This window comes from Mytilus galloprovincialis, chromosome 7, assembly GCF_965363235.1.
Source record: "Mytilus galloprovincialis chromosome 7, xbMytGall1.hap1.1, whole genome shotgun sequence".
NCBI classification, from domain to species: domain Eukaryota; kingdom Metazoa; phylum Mollusca; class Bivalvia; order Mytilida; family Mytilidae; genus Mytilus; species Mytilus galloprovincialis.
The window spans coordinates 82,556,260-82,577,992 of record NC_134844.1 but is presented as its reverse complement, the minus strand read 5'-3'; the positions used below and the strand labels follow the sequence as shown (position 1 = coordinate 82,577,992).

At 33.4% G+C, this 21,733-nt stretch overlaps 2 protein-coding genes across 2 annotated transcripts in view; both read right to left on the bottom strand.

The window, feature by feature from the left end:
• The window catches only part of LOC143083803 (dihydrolipoyllysine-residue acetyltransferase component of pyruvate dehydrogenase complex-like), a 32,017-nt gene extending 28,528 nt beyond the window's left edge, over positions 1–3,489 (bottom strand). Inside the window, exon 1 of the mRNA XM_076260172.1 lies at positions 3,322–3,489. Coding sequence (XP_076116287.1) covers positions 3,322–3,460 — 139 coding nt within the window. The 5' untranslated portion in view covers positions 3,461–3,489. The remainder of the gene's footprint in view (positions 1–3,321) is intronic.
• Positions 3,490–12,259: 8,770 nt separating this feature from the next.
• LOC143083807 (patatin-like phospholipase domain-containing protein 2) overlaps positions 12,260–21,733 on the bottom strand; it is a 30,273-nt gene continuing 20,799 nt past the window's right edge. The window contains exon 8 of the mRNA XM_076260181.1: positions 12,260–15,769. Coding sequence (XP_076116296.1) covers positions 15,034–15,769 — 736 coding nt within the window. The 3' untranslated portion in view covers positions 12,260–15,033. The remainder of the gene's footprint in view (positions 15,770–21,733) is intronic.

Sequence of the window (21,733 nt, the reverse complement as noted above, 5' to 3'; positions counted from 1 at the left end):
AGTCCTAGGTAATCAAATAATCATGAAATATTTGGCTTAATAATCAAATAATCATTAAAAAAACAGCCAAGTAATCACATAATCAAAAACCCCATGAGGGCCCTCATAAATAATATGTCAAAGCTGGTCGAAGGCATCATTATCATCCTGATCTCCTGATCAGCAAAGTCCTCCCTACATAAGATACAACGTCCGTTTACAAAATATTTTGTACACACGTTGATAATTTTGTTTTGGACAAACTTATTTTTAATGAACCCTGCTCTTCAAGCATAAAGACACACAGGGCAATGTTCGTCATGATTTCAAAACTTTCAACATCGATTTCAAACCAATGCTTTGAATCTCTAAATGCACGTGTTCGTGTCAAACGCTCTAGTGATACCAAATGGACTAAACACTGTACGGGGAAGATAAAACCCGAGGATTCCGTTAAAAAAAGTTTTGAGCGGTAAATACAAATATAAGATTATTTTCGGTAGGAACGAAGAAAAAAATAAAATAAAATAAAATATTGCCGGGAAATACAAATAAAAGATTTTCAGTCAGAATGAATTCATAGGGTCGGTCGGTAAAGGGCAAACAAACAATATTTTAATTTAGACCTATAATTTATGTTTAAACATATTTTTTACTAATCTGTTGATACATTATAACTGTATTTTGGACATGTTCTTATACTTAACAGTTTATTTTCTTGGGGGGGGGGGGGGGGGGCATACAGAATGTTTCATCTTAAAAAAAAAAAGAACCAATGATATTTTTTTATCTTTATGTTTTTTGCCGATTGCTCTCTATTTTGTAAACCCCATTCGTATTCTCTCAACACTTTTTAAGGATATATTAATTATTGCATGACACTATTACAGTAATTGGTCGTGTTTTCGTACGTTGTACAATACTGATTATAAATATTATCAAATTTGTTTTGTTCACGAAATCCTTAAAATAAAGAACATGAAGAATCGGCACATATATTTGAAATAAAATGGCATGAAAAAATTGTTTGTTAACTGAGGATAAACGCATGATAAAAGTGATGGATTAGGAACATTATTTTAAACTATATATTAATGCGGTAAGAAGTTACTTTCATTCATATTTAGGTTGTTCCTAATAATTTTATTTGTTTTGGCAGTGGATTATTAATTTAAATCTTTGCTACGAGAAAAAAAGACAGATTTTATAAGACTGCGGTTCAACATACACCTTATCGCTATTTAGTCCAATCCGGGAAAAACAGTCATTTACACAACTTCCTGTTTGGGTCATGCCGCCGAAAAATAGAGGTCATCAGTAGTGAGCTGAGGGTGGAAAAACTTTAGAAAGCGACCATTAAAAAACTTTGATAGAGTGTGATCCACTTTTTTCGAAATTCAAATTGAAGTAAAAAAATATTTTGTATGAAGTATTTACGGTAGTTTAACTGAATTTTAATGTACGTATTGTTATGCGTTTACTTTTCTACATTGGTTAGAGGTATAGGGGGAGGGTTGAGATCTCACAAACATGTTTAACCCCGCCGCATTTTTGCGCCTGTCCCAAGTCAGGAGCCTCTGGCCTTTGTTAGTCTTGTATTATTTTAATTTTAGTTTCTTGTGTACAATTTGGAAATTAGTATGGCGTTCATTATCACTGAACTAGTATATATTTGTTTAGGGGCCAGCTGAAGGACGCCTCCGGGTGCGGGAATTTCTCGCTACATTGAAGACCTGTTGGTGACCTTCTGCTGTTGTTTTTTATTTGGTCGGGTTGTTGTCTCTTTGACACATTCCCCATTTCCATTCTCAATTTTACTCATTAAAAAGTATCTTGCATGGTGCATTGTTTAAACAGGGTCCCAGATAGTTTCAACTGGATGAAAAAGTTGAGTAATTTTAGAACTTATCCGGAATGGAATAAATAGCGATTAGGTGTACAGGGTTCGAAATAAGCGCTATCCCGCTTGCCCGAGGCAAGTAAAATCTGCAGCGGGCAAGTGAATCTCATCACATAGTTGTCCGCCGGGCAAGTTGAAATTTTGTGTTTGTGTTTCATTCTATCATGTCAATTAATATAATAATATATGCAATAGGTCTTAACCATTTATTGTTAATGAATTTGTGCCAATAAAATATTTGTATAACTATGTCAGACGTAATTTTGTACGATGTACAACTGTGTATTATTGTATTACTATTTTCGCCGTCTTTATTTATTTCATATGCGCATGCCAGGAAAATCGTAAACATCGTAGTTTGTCCCGAATAATTCTATTGGTCAATTCCTATGCGTAAGCCAATGAGCGCCGTCGTTTTAGAATGTTCAGTCGCACCTGCTCGGGGATTTCCGCTACTAATCGTGAAAGGAAGTTCAAACAAAGTGGATGTAAGCACATTTTTTACAGGAAATTTGACAATTGGGTCAGTTTCTACATGTACATCTGAAATTTTTTTGTCACTTTTTTTTGTAAAAGTAAAAGTTTTTGTTTAAAAAAGGGTGTATAGAAACTTGAAATCATCTGCCAGGAGAGGTCTAGAATGCAGGATTTGGCACCATTTACCCCAGAGCTTCTGGGAGCCTTAAGCGGCCCCCAGACCCCTCGCCGTAAGTGCGACGAGCTATGCTCGTCAACGCGGACGGCTTTGCCGTCCGCATTAGTCGGGCAAGTTAACAGATACAAGGGCAAGTTAATCTAGATATTGACTTGCCCTTTGGGCAAGTCAATGGTCTTTTCTTATTTCTACCCCTGGGTGTATTGATAGTACAATGATTATGTAGTATTAGTAAAAAAATAATATCCGATAAAAAACGTTGAATGTAAATGATATGAACCTGCCGAGTCTTTTTTTCTTTCTATTAGAATCCTCACTAACCTGCTTTGATACTGATACTGTGATAGACATGATTATACATCTTATCGCTTTTCCCAGCTGACCTAAGAATCTGTCCCACTTGAACTATTGACGTCTTACAACAATCACTTTTTCATTGTGGCGTCTGATATATTATATTGTGACATCAAAATTTTATGGGAACCTGTGCCATGTAATGGCGGACAAATAGGGTTATGGACGGTGTATTGCCATTATTGATGTAGGTCTAGTGGTACATGTAGCTTGTGAGCTAGTATACATACTGGCTTGACCTTTTCAAAACGGGGGCTATTCCACATTATTTCCAGCTTTGTACTGAATTACACTTTCGGTTTTTTTTAACATAAATAAATCATTCAAAATCATGTCAGACAGTTAAATGACTTAATACTTAACTGAGAACTGTCAAGGGCAAATCTGACACTCTAACTTTAACATGTTGATAAATGTACTTATAAAAAATCACCTTGGTCTGTACATTTTGTAAAGAATGTTCTTGCTATATAGTGCCCATTTTCTGTTATTTTATTAGGTTCCTTCAGGCCTGTTGACAATAAATGTTTAGAAAATCGTCTGCCAAATCTGACAATGCCAGAAGCAGCCATAGTCTTGTCAAAGTAGAGTTTAGTAAACTCATATAGTGTTCCCTTTTCTCAAACGCATAAATGACTATAACTTCAACGGAATGGAATATGACAACTCGCCATAATATCAACTCGCCCCATTTAAAAAAAGCGTCACTTCAAGTTCTAACCAGGTGCTCCGCAGGGCGCAGCTTTATACGACCGCAGAGGTCGAACCCTGAACAGTTGGGGCAAGTATGGACAAAACATTCAAGCGTGATACAGCTCTGAATTTGGATTGTGATCAAATTTTTGACATTACATGGGTTTTTTTTTACACAAAACAAATGTCAAGATTTTACAAATCAATTAAAGATTTCTTCTTCAAACTTTTTAAATCTAAAATTAAATAGTTGACACAGCATAGGTTTCTGACACAGAATGAATGTGGTCTAATGAACTTAAAAGTTTTTTTTTGCCTTTGAGCAATTCACTATGCTGTTGAATATTAATCCTCTCAAAAAAATGTTTGAAGAAATTTTCTTTTTATTTATGAAATCTGAAATGAGAAAAATTTAAACCCCCCCTTTTTTTTCACATCCCCGCTTCCCTTTTTGCAAAACTGATATTAATTCAAATTTCTAATGGAGTTTGCAACAATAACTACTCTTTTAAATACATCATAAAATATTAAAATGTAAAATAAAGTGTTTGTTATCACTGAATGGTAAAGATTGGTTGGTAGTAAAAGTGAATATACATTGTTTATTGTATAAAACAATAAAAAAAACTTCATCAGCAACATTTTATATTGGCAAATTTCCAATGAAGTTATTTACATAAAGTTATTGGCAAATAAAAATAGAAAATGACATCATAGTCATGTCTGGCAAATGTCCAACATACATTATCCAAAAACATTTTAGATAAGATAAGGAAAAAAAGCTTCATCAGCAACATTTTATATTGGCAAATTTCCAATGAAGTTATTTACATAAAGTTATTGGCAAATAAAAATAGAAAATGACATCATAGTCATGTCTGGCAAATTTCCAACATATATTATCAACTACTATTCTATACAAAGAAAGATAACTCCAATTGAAAATTAATTGCTATTGCACAATATTGTGCAATTAGATATTTCTTGCTATTGTGCAATACTGTGCAATTGAAAATTTCTTGCTATTGCACAATACTTGATATGGAATCCTGATTTGGACCAACTTGAAAACTGGGCCCATAATCAAAAATCAAAGTACATATTTAGATAAAGCATATCAAATAAGCCCAAGAATTTAATTTTTGTTAAAATCAAACTTAGTTTAATTTTGGACCCTTTGGACCTTAATGTAGACCAATTTGAAAACTGGACCAAAAATTAAGAATCTACATACACATTTATATTTGGCATATCAAAGAACCCCAATTATTCAATTTTTGATGAAAACAACCAAAGTTTAATTTTGGACCCCAATTTGGACTAACTTGAAAACTAGGCCAATAATTAAAAATCTAAGTACATTTTTAGATTCAGCATATCAAAGAACCCCAAGGATTTAATTTTTGTTAAAATCAAACTAAGTTTAATTTTGGACCCTTTGGACCTTAATGTAGACCAATTTGAAAACGGGACCAAAAATTAAGAATCTACATACATAGTTAGATTCGGCATATCAAAGAACCCCAATTATTCAATTTTTGATGAAATCACACAAAGTTCAATTTTGGACCCTTTGGGCCCCTTATTCCTAAACTGTTAGGACCAAAACTCCCAAAATCAAACCCAACCTTCCTTTTATGGTCATAAACCTTGTGTTTAAATTTCATAGATTTCTATTTACTTATACTAAAGTTATGGTGCAAAAACCAAGAATAATGCTTATTTGGGCCCTTTTTTGGCCCTTAATTCCTAAACTGTTGGAACCAAAACTCCCAAAATCAATCCCAACCTTCCTTTTGTGGTCATAAACCTTGTGTCAAAATTTCATAGATTTCTATTCACTTTTACTAAAGTTATAGTGCGAAAACCAAGAAAATGCTTATTTGGGCCCTTTTTGGCCCCTAATTCCTAAAATGTTGGGACCAAAACTCCCAAAATCAATCCCAACCTTCCTTTTGTGGTCATAAACCTTGTGTCAAAATTTCATCGATTTCTATTCACTTTTACTAAAGTTAGAGTGCGAAAACTAAAAGTATTCGGACGACGACGACAACGACGACGACGCAGACGACGACGCCAACGTGATAGCAATATACGACCAAAAAATTAAAATTTTTGCGGTCGTATAAAAATGGATAATTCCCGTTAAATTTATTCCCGCAAACTCGCCCCACTTGAGAAAATGAGTAAAATCCTGAAAAATGTATGTTAAATGTCTACTAAATCGCATAACTTATATCTATTATACCATATTTATGTATTTATAATATGTTCTAGTATTGACATTTCATCATCTAATACTTCGTTTATTGAATTATTGTGCAATCCTATCATGTTAGAATAAAGTTTAAACAGACCCGAGACACACCAATGACGCTAGAATAATAAAGATGAAAAAAATCGAAGTTGAAGAGTTTATTGAAATTCCGAAAGGTTATGCAAAATACAGCAATTTATGTGTAACAATATTCATAGGTACTTAGGAAACGGATCATTTGTATTATAAGAACATACATATAATACAAATAACTTGTATTTGCTATTTACTATCAATTCCAAGTCAACTTTTCACAGCGTTCACTGATCTATTTACGTCCAAGATTATAATACCGAAAAACGCCAAAATAATATTGAATTGAAAACAAAATATTAACCGATTTTGGGAAAAAGGAGGAAGGCAAAACAAATGGTCCTTTCCACATGTACCTATGAAATAAACAAAGGACTCTAGCCGTGAGTAACTCGTACCAGCTCCAGACCTCAATTAAACTGATTGAACGCCGATTATGTCTTCATATGAAAATCAAACACAATCCCTCCCGTTAACTTATGGGTTTAGTATCATGCCATTATCAAATGTTATATGAGAATAAACCAGATGAACGTCCTTCCAGTAATAACAACGAACTAGAGGCTCTAAAGAGCCTGTGTCGCTCACCTTGGTGTATGTGAATATTAAACAAAGGACACATGACAAAATTGTGTTTTGGTGATGGTGATATGTTTGTAGATCTTACTTTACTAAACATTCTTGATGGTTACAATTATCTCTATCTTTAATGAACTTGGCCCAGTAGTTTCAGTGAAAATGCTAGTGAAAATTTACAAATTTTATGAAAATTGTTAAAAATTGACTATAAAGGGCAATAACTCCTTAGGGGGTTAATTGACCATTTTGGTCACGTTGACTTATTTTTAGGTCTTACTTTGCTGTACATTATTGCTGTTTACAGTTTATCTCTATCTATAATAATATTCAAAATAATAACAAAAAAACGGCAAAATTTCCTTAAAATTACCAATTCAGGGGCAGCAACCTAACAATCAATTATCAGATTCATCTTAAAATTTTAGGGCAGACAGATCTTTACCTAATAAACAATTTCATCTCCTGTCAAATTTGCTCTAAATGCTTTGGTTTTTGAGTTATAAGCCAAAAACTGCATTTTACCCCTATGTTCTATTTTTAGCCATGGCAGCCATCTTGGTTGGTTGGCCGAGTCACTGGATACATTTTTAAACTAAATACCCCAATGATGATTGTGGCCAAGTTTGGTTTAATTTGGCCCAGTAGTTTCAGAGGAGAAGATTTTTCTAAAAGATTACTAAGATTTACGAAAAATGGTTAAAAATTGACTATAAAGGGCAATAACTCCTAAAGGGGTCAACTGACCATTTTGGTCAGGTTGACTTATTTGTAAATCTTACTTTGCTGAACATTATTGCTATTTACAATTTATCTCTATCTATAATAATATTCAAGATAATAACTAAAAACAGCAAAATTTCCTTAAATTACCAATTCAGGGGCAGCAACCTAACAAGGGGTTGTCTGACTCATCTGAAAATTTCAGGGCAGATAGATCTTGACCTGATAAACAATTTTACACATGTCAGATTTGCTCTAAATGCTTTGGTTTTTGAGTTATAAGTCAAAAACTGCATTTTACCCCTATGTTCTATTTTTAGCCATGGCGGCCATCTTGGTTGGTTGGCCTGGTCATGCCACACATTTTTTAAACTAGATACCCTAATGATGATTGTGGTCAAGTTTGGTTTAATTTGGCCCAGTAGTTTCAGAGGAGAAGATTTTTCTAAAAGATTACTAAGATTTACGAAAAATGGTTAAAAATTGACTATAAAGGGCAATAACTCCTAAAAGGGTCAACTGACCATTTGGTCATGTTGACTTATTTGTAAATCTTACCTTGCTGAACATCATTGCTATTTATAGTTTATCTCTATCTATAATAATATTCAAGATAATAACCAACTAGAGGCTCTAAAGAGCCTGTGTCGCTCACCTTGGTCTATGTGAATATTAAACATTGGACACAGATGGATTCATGACAAAATTGTGTTTTGGTGATGGTGATGTGTTTGTAGATCTTACTTTACTAAACATTCTTGCTGCTTACAATTATCTCTATCTATAACAGTACTTTCTGTGGAAAATGTTATTGAAAATCTTCAAATTTTAAGAAAACTGTTAAAAATTGACTATGAAGGGCAATTACTCCTTAGGGGGTCAATTGACTATTTTGGTCATACTGACTTATTTTTAGTTCTTACTTTGCTGTACATTATTGGTGTTTACAGTTTATCTCTATCTATAATAATATTCAAGATAATAACAAAAAAACAGCAAAATTTCCTCAAAATTACCATTTCAAGGGCAGCAACCTAACAACCGATTATCCGATTCATCTGAAAATTCCAGGGCAGATAGATTATGACCTGATCAACAATTTTACTTCCTGTCAGATTTGCTCTTAATGCTTTGGTTTTTGAGTTATAAGCCAAAAACTGCATTTTACCCCCATGTTCTATTTTTAGCCATGGCGGCCATCTTGGTTTGTTGGCCGAGTTACCGGACACATTTTTTTTAACTAGATACCCCAATGATGATTATGGCTAAGTTTGGTTAAATTTGGCCCAGTAGTTTCAGAGGAGAAAATTTTTCTAAGATTACTAAGATTTACGAAAAATGGTTAAAAATTGACTATAAAGGGCAATAACTCCTAAAGTGGTCAACTGACCATTTTGGTCATGTTGACTTATTTGTAGATCTTACTTTGCTGAACATTATTGCTGTTTACAGTTTATCTCTATCTATAATAATATTCAAGATAATAAACCAAAAACTGCAAAATTTCCTTAAAATTACCATTTCAGGGGCAGCAACCAAACAACCGAATGTCCGATTCATCTGAAAATTTCAGGGCAGATAGATCTTGACCTGATGAACAATATTACCCCATGTCGGATTTGCTCTTAATGCTTTGGTTTTTGAGTTATAAGCCAAAAACTGCATTTTACCCCTATGTTCTATTTTTAGCCATGGCGACCATCTTGGTTGGTTGGCCGGGTCACCGGACACATTTTTTAAACTAGATACCCCAATGATGATTGTGGCCAAGTTTGGTTAAATTTGGCCCAGTAGTTTCAGAGGAGAAGATTTTTGTAAAAGTTAACGCAGGACAACGACGACGACGGAAGACGACAGACGCCGGACGCCAAGTGATGAGAAAAGCTCACTTGGACTTTCGGCCAGGTGAGCTAAAAACAGCAAAATTTCCTTAAAATTACCAATTCAGGGACAGCAACCTAACAACGGGTTGTCCGATTCATCTGAAAATTTACAGCCAGATAGATCTTGACCTGATAAACAATTCTACCCCATGTCAGATTTGCTCTAAATGCTTTGGTTTTTGAGTTATAAGCCAAAAACTGCATTTACCCCTATGTTATATTTTTAGCCATGGGGCCCATCTTGGTTGGTTGGCCGGGTCACCCCACACATTTTTTAAACTAGATACCCCAATGATGATTGTGGCCAAGTTTGGTTAAATTTGGCCCAGTAGTTTCAGAGGAGAAGATTTTTGTAAAAGTTAACGACAACGGACGACGACGACGGACGACGACGACGACGGGCGCCAAGTGATGGGAAAAGCTCACTTGGCCCTTTTGGCAAAACAACAGTTTGGAAGGAGTTGTTCTATCCTAGAACAATAAAGGGTGGAACACCTTGCCCAACTGTAATGTCTCAGCCCCGAGTCCGGAATCTTTTAAGGCTCAGCTCCGTCAGTAAATTAAATTGACATGTTTTTATTTGCAACTGATGTGTACATATAAATTTCACCTAGTTTTTGATTTTGTTAAATTTAAAATTTTATTCATGCGCACACTCCATAAATGTGGCAGGATAGTCAACCAGTTGATGGTGGCCGCTTACTGGAAGAAGTAGAAGAACATATATCCCGTATCGTGATAACAGCTGGATTTAGAATGCAAAGACCCTTGGTGTATGAATCAATATTTATACCAGATATGCCATCTTAAACGACCTGGCAACAGTATCGTAACTTTCTCCCTTCTGGATAAGTCTGCTTATCGGTTTGGTTATAGCTTTTGAGTTGAATGTTGACCATGCCAAGAAATTGCCTCCGTTGAAATTCTGCAAATATCCCATAGAGCAAATTACATGCATGATTGATATTGACCACTTGGTATATGCGGCGTTTTGCAGTTGCGGAAGTATGTCTATAAACATTTGTGAAATAAACATTCTATAATGGTCAACCAAATTGTGATGGTAAAAATAAAGTGTAAATGATGAATTTAATATACCTTATTACAGACTTCAATATTGAAATGATGTGCCCTGTAAAAATAAACATTTTTAATCTTTGCATGGTACCTGTTTAACCCATTCATTAAACCAACTAGTTTAGTAAGTCCCTTGAAGGGGCACTAGCTGTCAAATTCGTGGTCACCAATTTGACTCAAATTCTCATATTTGATTTATAATAATGTAAAACATTTATCCTAACTACCAAAAGTCTAAAATAAACAGTTTACAGAGCATGGGGTAGATAATATGAAGGTTCGTTTCGTGTGTATTTTAGTTCAGACGCCATCTAATTAACTATCTATTTGACCTCAGATGACCATATAAGCGATGTAAACATAAATAAAGATATGAATAGATTAAACCAACACGTGCAATACGATTTTTTTTAGGTCTGTTTGAGTTTATTTTATAGATTAAAAATATATGTTTCTCATTGTTTTTAACCGTATAAGAGTGATTCGAATCAGTAATCAAATGATTTACCGTAGTTTCACTTTCATTGTTGACATTCTTTTTCTTTAAATAACCAGTACACGTACAATGCATGCGTTGTCAATCTCTAGCAAGGGGTTAAATTGAAGTTCACATGAATATGGATTTAATGAGGTCGACTAATTCACTTGCAAGTGAATGAGTAATTATCAATGTTTCTTCGCTTAATTTGACAAAATTGAACCATTTTGGATGCTAAAAGCGAATTATTATTTCCCTATTTCACTTTCATTATTGATTGAACAAAAAAAAAATCTTACTTTAGTTTTTTATATATCTCGTAGCTAGTGCCCCTTTAACAAACAAGAAGTTTTTTTTTTTTTTATAAAACAGAAATGCTGCCTAAAAATGAACAGTTTCAATTTTCAAGTAATATTTATTTCTTCGTTAATGCATCTTTTTTACTTAATGACGATTTAAATCAAATTGATATCCGCTTTTGTATCTTTCACTTTATAAACTTTGCCAGCTGTAGACAGTAAAATGTTTTCTTTAACTCCTTTCTTAAAAAAATTGATGAAAAAAGCAGTGCCGTTGTTCATCACAGGCTTTGGCACGTACAGCTCATTTTGTCTGCCTTCCGGATACTAGTAATAGGTCACATCTTCCTTGAGACTATCCGGATACTAGTAATAGGTCACATCTTCCTTGAGACTATCCGGATACTAGTAATAGGTCACATCTTCCTCGAGACTATCCTGATACTAGTAATAGGTCGCATCTTCCTCGAAACTATCCGGATACTAGTAATAGGTCACATCTTCCTTGAGACTATCCGGATACTAGTAATAGGTCACATCTTCCTTGAGACTATCCGGATACTAGTAATAGGTCACATCTTCCTTGAGACTATCCGGATACTAGTAATAGGTCACATCTTCCTTGAGACTATCCGGATACTAGTAATAGATCACATCTTCCATGAGACTATCCGCAAATTGCTGTCAAGGGCAATGCCTATATCAGGAATGGTGTTCAAATCTATGGGTTCCGCCAATGTTTGCGGGGGCGACTATGTAATATGGCGTTATTCAGTTGTGACACAATTCAAAGATCTGCCATAGATTTGCAGAAAAAAAAAATCTACCATAGATTTGAGTTGTTTGGCGTTTGTAACCTCACATTTGCCATAGATTAGGAATCTGCCATAGATTTGGAACCCGCCATAGATTTGAGTCCTACATATATACATCTTGGCACTACTAAATGGCATATTTATTTACAGTATTCTAGAAAAGATTCATGGTTGTTGTTGATTCATGCCTGTAACATATTTTTTGTAAATCATAATAATTTTTTTCTATAAGTAAGGCATTTAGTTTTTCTCAATTGAATAGTTTTTTTTATATGTTTGATGTCAGAGTCTCCTATAGACACCTATATGGTATGATCTTTCTCATTATTGAAGGCTGTACACAGTTGCCTATAATTGTTTGCACCCACTTGGTTTAAACTTTGGCAGATAGTTGCATCATTGGCAATTATACCATATCTCCTTATTCTAATATTTCCAATATGCCTGAGTCAGTGTTAAACAAATAAAACCAAATCATTATCCTCATAAATTATATATTTATAAGAAAAGGCTATTTTACAAAAGATGAGAAATCTGGTTGATAATCAATAAAATAGTATATGTTAACAACTCACAACAAAATAAATATTACATCATATATACAAAGAAACAACAGATAACAATTAAAAATACCTGGTATCTTCATAAACCTTAAAAAGCAGGTTTTCACAATATAAAAACACTTTTTATTTTAAGACAATTTCCTATTTATCATAAAATCTTTAATTCAATTAGTGTGGTCAGACAACAAGGTCAATTCAATAAAACTAAACAGACAGAATAGTCATGTTATGTCATTTAAAAGAATGTCTCTAAACAATATGCAAGTCAAGCTAGAACTGACCGACAAAGTGATTTATAAGAAGTACATATTCTAACCTTTATGGAGGGGCGTAAAGAGGGGGTATCTGCACGGAAGAACGCGAAATAAAATTGCCATTTCCTGATGAACAAACAATTAAAAATGTCGTTCACGTTGATCTTTTTACTGATTTCACGAAACACAGTGAATAATGAATCTTTTTCATGGCTGCAGCCGCTGCACGTGAAATAAAATGGCAAAACATGATGCATGAAAATAACCTTTTACCACCCTCTTTATATGACTATATTACAATTTATAAATGATTCAAAATAACTTGAAATAAAAAGTTTTCTGACTTTACAATCACTGCATGGAAATATCAAGCACCAATCCAAAGTATCAACAATCAACAATCATGACAATATCTAGCAAGATCACAAGCATTAAATGATGTTTTATCAATTTAAGGGAACTAATATCTGCATTGTAAAGTCATCTATGTTAAAACATGAGGTAAGAATGATAAGACAAAAATAAAATGACAAGAAAAATAAAACAAAAATACATCAAAACAGAACAAAATAGTATATTTTATAATAAAACATATATATAGAACTGTTATCTAATGGTATGTAACTAGAAACTAAAACATATATAGTATGTGTACCAATATGAGATAGTTGACTACAGAGACAAATGTTTGGTTTGTATTGATCCTACCATACAATTTGTAACTCAAGTCAATTATTATTATTTTCTTATATTTTGCATTGATATTATTATGTGATAACTTTCCATGTCAAATGAACTCAATAGAGAATGTATCTTCTCAACAGAAAATGGTGATAACATGATGACATCATAAGCCAAGGTAAATACAGATAAAGAGATTATCTAGAGTCAACTAGAGGAAGTTACAAGGCTACATTTTACTGTAGGCTATCACCCTTCAATGTTAATAACAAATTCAACTCATAACCTTAGATAATATATAATTACTTTTATTCCTTGTCAAATTAAAATGGTTATGGTAAAAACTCAAAATTTCTTAATAAAAGAAATATTACAATGTATATATAATTATGTTTCATATTGTCCATTCAATGGGTTATGTAACAATTTTTGTTTTAAATGGTTTAAAAAATGTAATTTAAAAAACTTATAAATAGCCTTTACATTTTTTTTTTACATACTATTTTTCCCCGAGTGAATATCAGATTTATGCATATTAAAGTGAAATTAATTTATCTCCTCTTTTCTTAAAACTAAATTAAATTTATATCTTTTCATTACCATGCTTTCTCTTCATTTCACACATCATCATGATCATAATGCTCTATTGTTTTGTTTTTACCATGATGCGTTTTCATTTCATTTAATAATAGAATATGTGTAACTACATTGGTCCTATAGTTTTACTATTAATTCCATTTGGATGGTTAAGGAAGGAAATCTGACAAAAATCATTGTTAATATCTTCTTTTGCTTATTTTAATTGTCTTGCTGAACATTCTTTTTATTCAAAGTTGCATGTTTTTACAAATGTTTTATTTGAATCTAGGAAATGAAAGTTATCTTGCTTTACTGTTGAATCAAGTTTGTTTGCTTAACAAAGATCCTTTACATCGAAAGAAAAAGTATGTAAAGAAATTTCTGCCCCCAAAAAATGCCATGATTAAATTCTAGAAAATGTTATATGATGAAATCTTTAGTTTCTTAAGTATTTCATTGGCATGTTATTAATTACTACAGATTCCAGAAAAATCTATCATATAATGACATCTTCTCATTTTATTCTTGCTGGAATTGTTTTCAATTTTTATTTGCCTGATGGAAACTTCATACTTGACAAATTTAATGTATCTGATGAACTAAACAGTTAAACATACTTATCTGTGAACATGGTGAAGATTTAATGTATCTGATGAACTAAACTGTTAAACATAGTTATCTGTGAACATGGTGAAGATTTTTTTTCTTATAAGTAGATAAGCAATACAGCCTATAAAAATTAAACATACACCAAGAAGCTCCTCAACCCATGCTTAATAACTTAAAAAAATAAAGTATAGAAAATAAAAAACAATTCTTTCAACATGTATAGAACTCTGGATTTATTTCCGTTCACGTGGTATAGAACACTTCATGGTGCACTTCAATTTCCACCAACTTTGAAACTTTTTAGAGAAAATAATTATTTACTTTGTTCATAACTAAGATTATACATGATAACAGTGTAGATGATCAAAACTACAAAATAATATTTCCTTTGTAACTTAGGTTTAAGCATAGTTATAAATTTTTGTAATCTTTTTACTGTTTTTAAAAAAATAACTGCATAGATACCTTGTTATTATTAGTAGCATTGTCAAAATGAGAATTGCATACCAGAATGGTGCAGTCAACAAACTATCATTATAAAAGTCTTTGAACCAAATATATCACATTATAGCACTAGGTTAGACTTGGAGTTGGATCGTGATCCTCCAGCACTGCAACCTGATTGTAAAGAGTTTGACCGTGATCGTCCAGCGCTGCAGCCAGATACTAACGAACTTGATCGTGATCTAAAACAATGTCCTTCTAAATTTTTGTCATTCTGATGATGGTTTGTCTCGGGTATATTTAGAAGTTCATTGATGAAATCTTCTGTCTCCTGTTCAATTTCTGGTTTCATTTCCATGTACGAGTCCCATGAAAGGTCTGGACTATGGATATCCTTTGAAGGACTTGGAAGATTCATGTCCATCTTATCAATGTCAAAAATTTCTTCAAAATTATAGCGTTGTGTGTCTTCTTCATCTTTGTAGTAATAAGCCATTACAGATTCCATCTCATTTGATATGTGTAGGCACTGTTCAAATGTGTCAAAGATTTCCTGGTTGTGAAGTGTGCTTTCTTTCATGTTGGACATATCTGTACTTACTACAACATTTTGGCCATGCGAACTGGATTCCAAAGATATCTTATCAATATTCATGTGATCCATGTGACCTTCAAGGTGACGTAGGGTATGAAGGGAATTTCTTACTTTTGTGTCAAAATCAACAGCAAATCCTATGTTAAGATTTCTAACCACTGGTGCAGTTGGCTGAGGCTGATATGGACTGCTTGATGGCAAGGCACGTCTTGAGACATCTTTGTTCAAATTAAATTCTGTTATAGCCAGCTGGCAAGTAAATCTGTAAAAAGACACATATATGAATATTTGTTAATACTTGGAAGACTTATTTTCTACATTTACTTTTGGGAGAAAATATCACATTTCTTCAAAAATATTATTTTTAAATTAACTTTGGGAAGCTGAATTTCACATTTCCTTAAAAGGTTTTTCTCTCGTCTGCTTATGTAAAAGGTAATTTATGTAATTTTCATTATTCAATAAAACTGAATGACATAATTGAAAATAGTTTTAATCAACAGGCAAATTAAATTATGACTAAGTTGTGAAAACTTGAGTTAATGTGCAAAATGTAAAAATGTGGCTTGAGCAGTAGAAAAAAAATACCATCTAATGTCAGCATATAATATTACCAAATGACATAAGTTTGTTATTTTCCTTGTTATAAAAAGCACTATTTTTTTTTGTTTCATATTGGTTGAGAATAAGCTTTACTTATTGGATAATCAGATGCTCAGCAGGGCGCAGCTTTATACGACTGCAGAGGTCGAACCCTGAACAGTTGAGGTAAGTATGGACACAACATTTAAGCTCGATACAGCTCTGAATTTGGATTGTGATTAAATAGTTGACACAACATAGGTTTCTGACACAGAATGAATGTGGTCTAAGAATTTAAACATAAAAACTTAAAAATTTTAAATTGGACATTTACCTAGTATGGTCCAATATCCAAAATCTAAATACATGGTTGGATTCAGCATATCATAGAACCCCAAGAATTATGTTTGATGAAATCAAACAATGTTCAATTTTAGACCCTTTAGACCTCAATATGGACCAATTTGATAACCTGGCCCAAATATCAAAAATCTAAATACATGGTTAGATTTAGCATATTGAAAAACCCCATTTATTCAATTTTTGTTGAAATCAAACAGAGTTTAATTTTGGACCCCGATTTGGACCAACTTGAAAACTTAGCCCATAATAAAATAATCAAAGTACATGTTTAGATTCAGCATATCAAAGAACCTTAAGAATTAAATTTTTGTTTAAATCAAACTAAGTTTAATTTTGGACCCGTTGGACCTTAATGTAGTCCAATCTGAAAACAGGACCAAAAATTAAGAATCTAAATACACGGTTATATTTGGCATATCAAAGAACCCCAATAATTCATTTTTTAATAAAATCAAACAAAGTTTAATTTTGGACAGTTTTGGCCCCTAATTCCTAAACTGTGGGGACCAAAACTCCCAAAATCAATCCCAACCTTCCTTTTGTAGTCATAAACCTTGTATTAAAATTGTATAGATTTCTATTTACTTATACTGAAGTAATCGTGCAAAAACCGAGAAAAATGCTTATTTGGGCCCCTTATTTCTAAACTGTTGGGACCAAAGCTCCCAAAATCAATCCCAACCTTCCTTTTATGGTCATAATCCTTGTACTTAAATTTCATAGATTTCTATTAACTTATACTAAAGTTATAGTGCGAAAACCAAATGTCTTTGGACGACGACTACGACAATGCCAACGTCATATCAATATACGACCAAAAATTTTTCATTTTTTGCGGTTTATAAAAAGGGGTCACATGACATTCATTATTCTGTAGTAATAAATTCCATTGGTCATTAACAGAACAAAACGGACCAGAATACTGGACTGGGTTGCACAAAGGTCTTTTAAATTTAAACGTGGTTTAAAGTTAAACAGTACTTAAAATTAGAATTCCCAATTAGTTAAAGAAGACTTTAAAAACCGTTGCATAAAGCGTAATTAGTCCCACGTTTCACTAAATGTAAATTTAAATGATAATTCGTACTTAAACCATGTTTAATTTCCAATTTCCCAAAATTCATTCCTTCACGTGCATTTTCGCGATTTTCGCGATTTTTATCAAGAACAAAATGGCCGAGTTTCCAGACGACGCTGATAAGAAAAAGAGATCTTCAAACTGGGATTCAGCGGAGATGACCATGCTGCAACAGTTGGTCAATGACAATATTACTGTTATACGGAGCAAATTGACTAATTCAATTACAAATTCCAAGAAAAACGGCATTTGGAAAGACATTTCGTCCAAAATAAATGCTCTTGGTTTGCATTCCCGTTCAGATAAAGAAGTCAAAACAAAATGGCAAACTTACAAACAAAAGCAAAAAAGGAGTATGCGGAAGGTATGAAATATAGAGCCCAAACTGGCGGTGGCCCTGCTCCCAAAGCCTTGACAAGTGAGACCGAGAATATTGTGGAAATGATGAAGGATTGTTCAAGTTTTGTTGGTTTAAAAGGAAGCGAGTTTTCCATGGTCACAGTAAACCTTGAAGGTAAACCGTGTATGCCCTAAAGAGTATATGAAATGGAATCGTATTTGAATAAATTTAACATAAATGCCTACCTTGATCATGTTTATGCATAATGATATCCGTGCTCTGACAAGGTTGCATAATTTCCTAAGCGAACCCAAAGCTACTTTCAGATTTAACAAAATTGTGAAATCAAAGCTAAAAGTATCTAGGATATGGTTAGGTTTAAGAAAACTCCCCTGAAACTCCTTGAAATGTATTCTTTTCGACAGTTTCCCACCACCTCCAATCATGCAGACAAAGTTCTGCCTTCCTGTGTAATAAGCACACAGTACACACTATCGCACGCCAGCACAGTGCGCGTCATGATGCAGCGGCCACATAAAGGGGTTTCCAAAGAGACAATTACTCCCACATTATAACATTACTAAAACACGGACCTTTTGATTGAGGGTTAGGGTTATAAATTTCCGAACTTAAATTTCTAGCAATCGAATAATGCATAATGCTATGGAACCGACTACCAAAGTTCCAAGAAAGGAAAAAAAGGGAGGTATATGTTCTCGGGTATGATGTTTTTTTATAACCTTTACGACCCTTACAGTACCAGTAAATTATGTGGCCAAGCAAGTGAACAAAAACGAATAATCTTATTCTAAATTATCCCCGTACACTTCAGAGTTATTTAACAGTTTTTTTGTTTTTTTTTAAATAATTGGACTCCCGTTGAAAATGAAAAAACGAATTCGTGTGACAAAGAAAAACATACATCCTCACCCCCAAAACACACACACTATAAGTCTTGTCTTTGACATTTTTTTTACCTTAGACCTATATATATAAGCATGTAAGTACAGTACTTCCAAACCATGGATACACAGTACTTACATGATATAATTAATAACTTTGATCTCAGTAGCGCTGGTTTAATTCAGATTTATACTCGTACTAGGTGTGGGTTTTTCGTGATTTTTTTGGGGGGTGAAGTGTGCGACCGACCAATTAATTTGCATATGGGCGGGCTAGTTTAGGTTTTTGCTACAGAGTGTTTATCCCAAATATGGTTAAAAAAATAAGGAAAAGCATGCAGGTACAAACAAAAAAAATTGAGTCAAATTTTATCAAATGATTATATCATTATCAAATGCATAGAAATGTTAAGTTAAGGAAAAAATATTTGAATGATCGAGCTGAACAATCTCGGACAAAAAACCGTAACACCCCACCATTTTAACAAGTAAATGATCGGTCCCGGCCTTAAATTTTTACCCACAAAACATATGTACTCAGTGGCGGATCCAGAGGGGGGGGGGTGTTCCGGGGGTTGGAACCGCCCCTTTTGTTGGGCCGATCAATGCATTTGAATGGGGACATATGGTAGGAACCCTCCCCTCTTTCTTCTGGCTTGGGACCCCCTTTTAAAATGGCTGGATCCCCCCCCCCCCTGGTACTTTTGTTTAAACCCTATGATAAACGGGTAGTTTTATACAATATGAAAAAGAACAGATAAGGATCAACTCATTAAATGTAATATTACAAAAAGAAATCGAGCGCTAACCACATGAACTTAAATAATGCAGGAGCCCACTTACAGGCAGCTAACGTGAGGGTATCCAAATTGCACATTTTTTCACCTACATTTATTTATTATCCAGACAAAAAGTTCCCATTCAGTGTTTATTTTGTAGATGTATCATTATTCAATATATGGTTCCACCAATTTAATAATTTTTAATCTATAATGAATCATAAAAAATGGGTTCGAATAGACCTAAAACGGTCCACGATTCTGAAATAAGGAGTGCCCAAATTACACCCATGCTTAAATTCGCAGCCTTAAGATTCGAATAACGGATAATTTGTTCTATTTCTTCAAATAATTAGAACAAGTGGACATTAATCTTTGCTTGCTATTCATTTCTTAAGAAATGGAGGCTTGTAACATATTTTATTTGCTTATTTTTAAAAGATGACCTGTTGGTGGACGTTTCTGTACATTTTACCTTTTGCAGTTCTATACTTCATCTGTTGATGTATACTGTGAACGTTTTGTGCATATTTAAATATATTTACTTATGTTTAAAGAGGAGCATAATGTCAAATAAAAAAAATACAAATTGTTTTACATCTAAGAAAACATGTAAGATTTCCGCTGCTACATTTACTAAATAGGTGCAATTAGGGTACTCAGTGCAATTTGGGTCTAGTACTTATTAAATACCTGTAATCGCACATTACCAAAGAATAAAAAAGATTCAGTAATTTCTCATGATTTCTCGAACTAATCTGTTTCCATCTTCGTTTTTCAGATATGTCTAATTCTGGCATTGAAGATTCAGCCCAATCTACTATAATAACAGAAGCTATTGTCCATAGAAAGGACAACTCAGGGAATGAAAGCGTGTTATTCTTTCAAGAACAACCACCATCTGAATGTAGAACCGGGAATGAAAGCGTGTTGTCATTTCATCAGCCACCACCTGCATGCAGTACACCACACGCTCCCAAGAAAAGAAAAACGGAGACTGTTACACCACAAATGCTCATGCAAAAGCAGTACGACGTTTTGACTGTGCAAGAAGAGAAATTTGTGCTTGAAAAAACTAAAATTAAACTGGAAAATATTAAATTAGAGTTGGAAATTAGAAGACTTCAGCAGTGGGCCAATCAGGAAGAGGACGCATATCTCACCTTGCAAGCTTTACATGATAATTAGTCAATGAACGCAATCGTTTTGTTTGATTTATTTTTATATGTACAGAAGATCTTTTTATATGCCAGTATTTCATCAACTTTTTAATTGTTACACTAATAAATCTATGAGAAAAATACCCTGGCTATATGATCTCGTACAATGCGTCCTTCGTCGGGTCCACGGAAAACAATGTTTAAGTCATCATTATTTACAATCTCGTTGTCATACTCGTCCATTGGTTCTTTCATCTCAATGGCTAAGTTATGCAAGACTGAACATGCCATTATAATCTTACAAACTTTTTCTGGGTGCATTCTTATTCCCTGATGTAGACAATTGAACCTCTTCTTCCACCAACCAAATGTCCGTTCAATGCAGCATCTTGTCTTCATATGAGCTTTATTGAATTTCTCATGACATGGCTCTGTTGGCCTCAGATATGGTGTCATAAGAAAACTCCTACACGCATATCCACTGTCACCTAGGATCAACCCATCTTGCACTGACAGGTGGGATTCCTCTAAATGAGTGCACACTTGCGAACATCTCATAATGTGACTGTCGTGTACGCTTCCTGGCCACCTAGCTACAACGTTTGTAAATTTACCTGAAAAACAAAATTTGATTTACACGTAGTTCAAGCATAAAAAGTCAGTCCCATTAAATGCTTCCAAACGGGTAACGTTAATTACATAATAGTTATTGAAAAACACAGTCTTACGGGCAGTTCATATATCACGATAATGACCAGTTTTTCAATAACTATTATGTTTATTTCATTGAGGAACCATGTTTTTAAAAATTCTCATAAATTCAAATTGTTCAAAACAAACTCGAGTTATTGTACGATTTCTATAGGAAAAAGTGAAGACCAGTCATAGTGATAACTATAAGTCACTACCATTCATGTAAGTACAATTTTTCAGTTTATGAAAACAAAATTAAGTTTTCTATCATTTTATAATTAACGAAAACATATGTAAATAATTCAACAACTTCAATATGAAATTGAAAT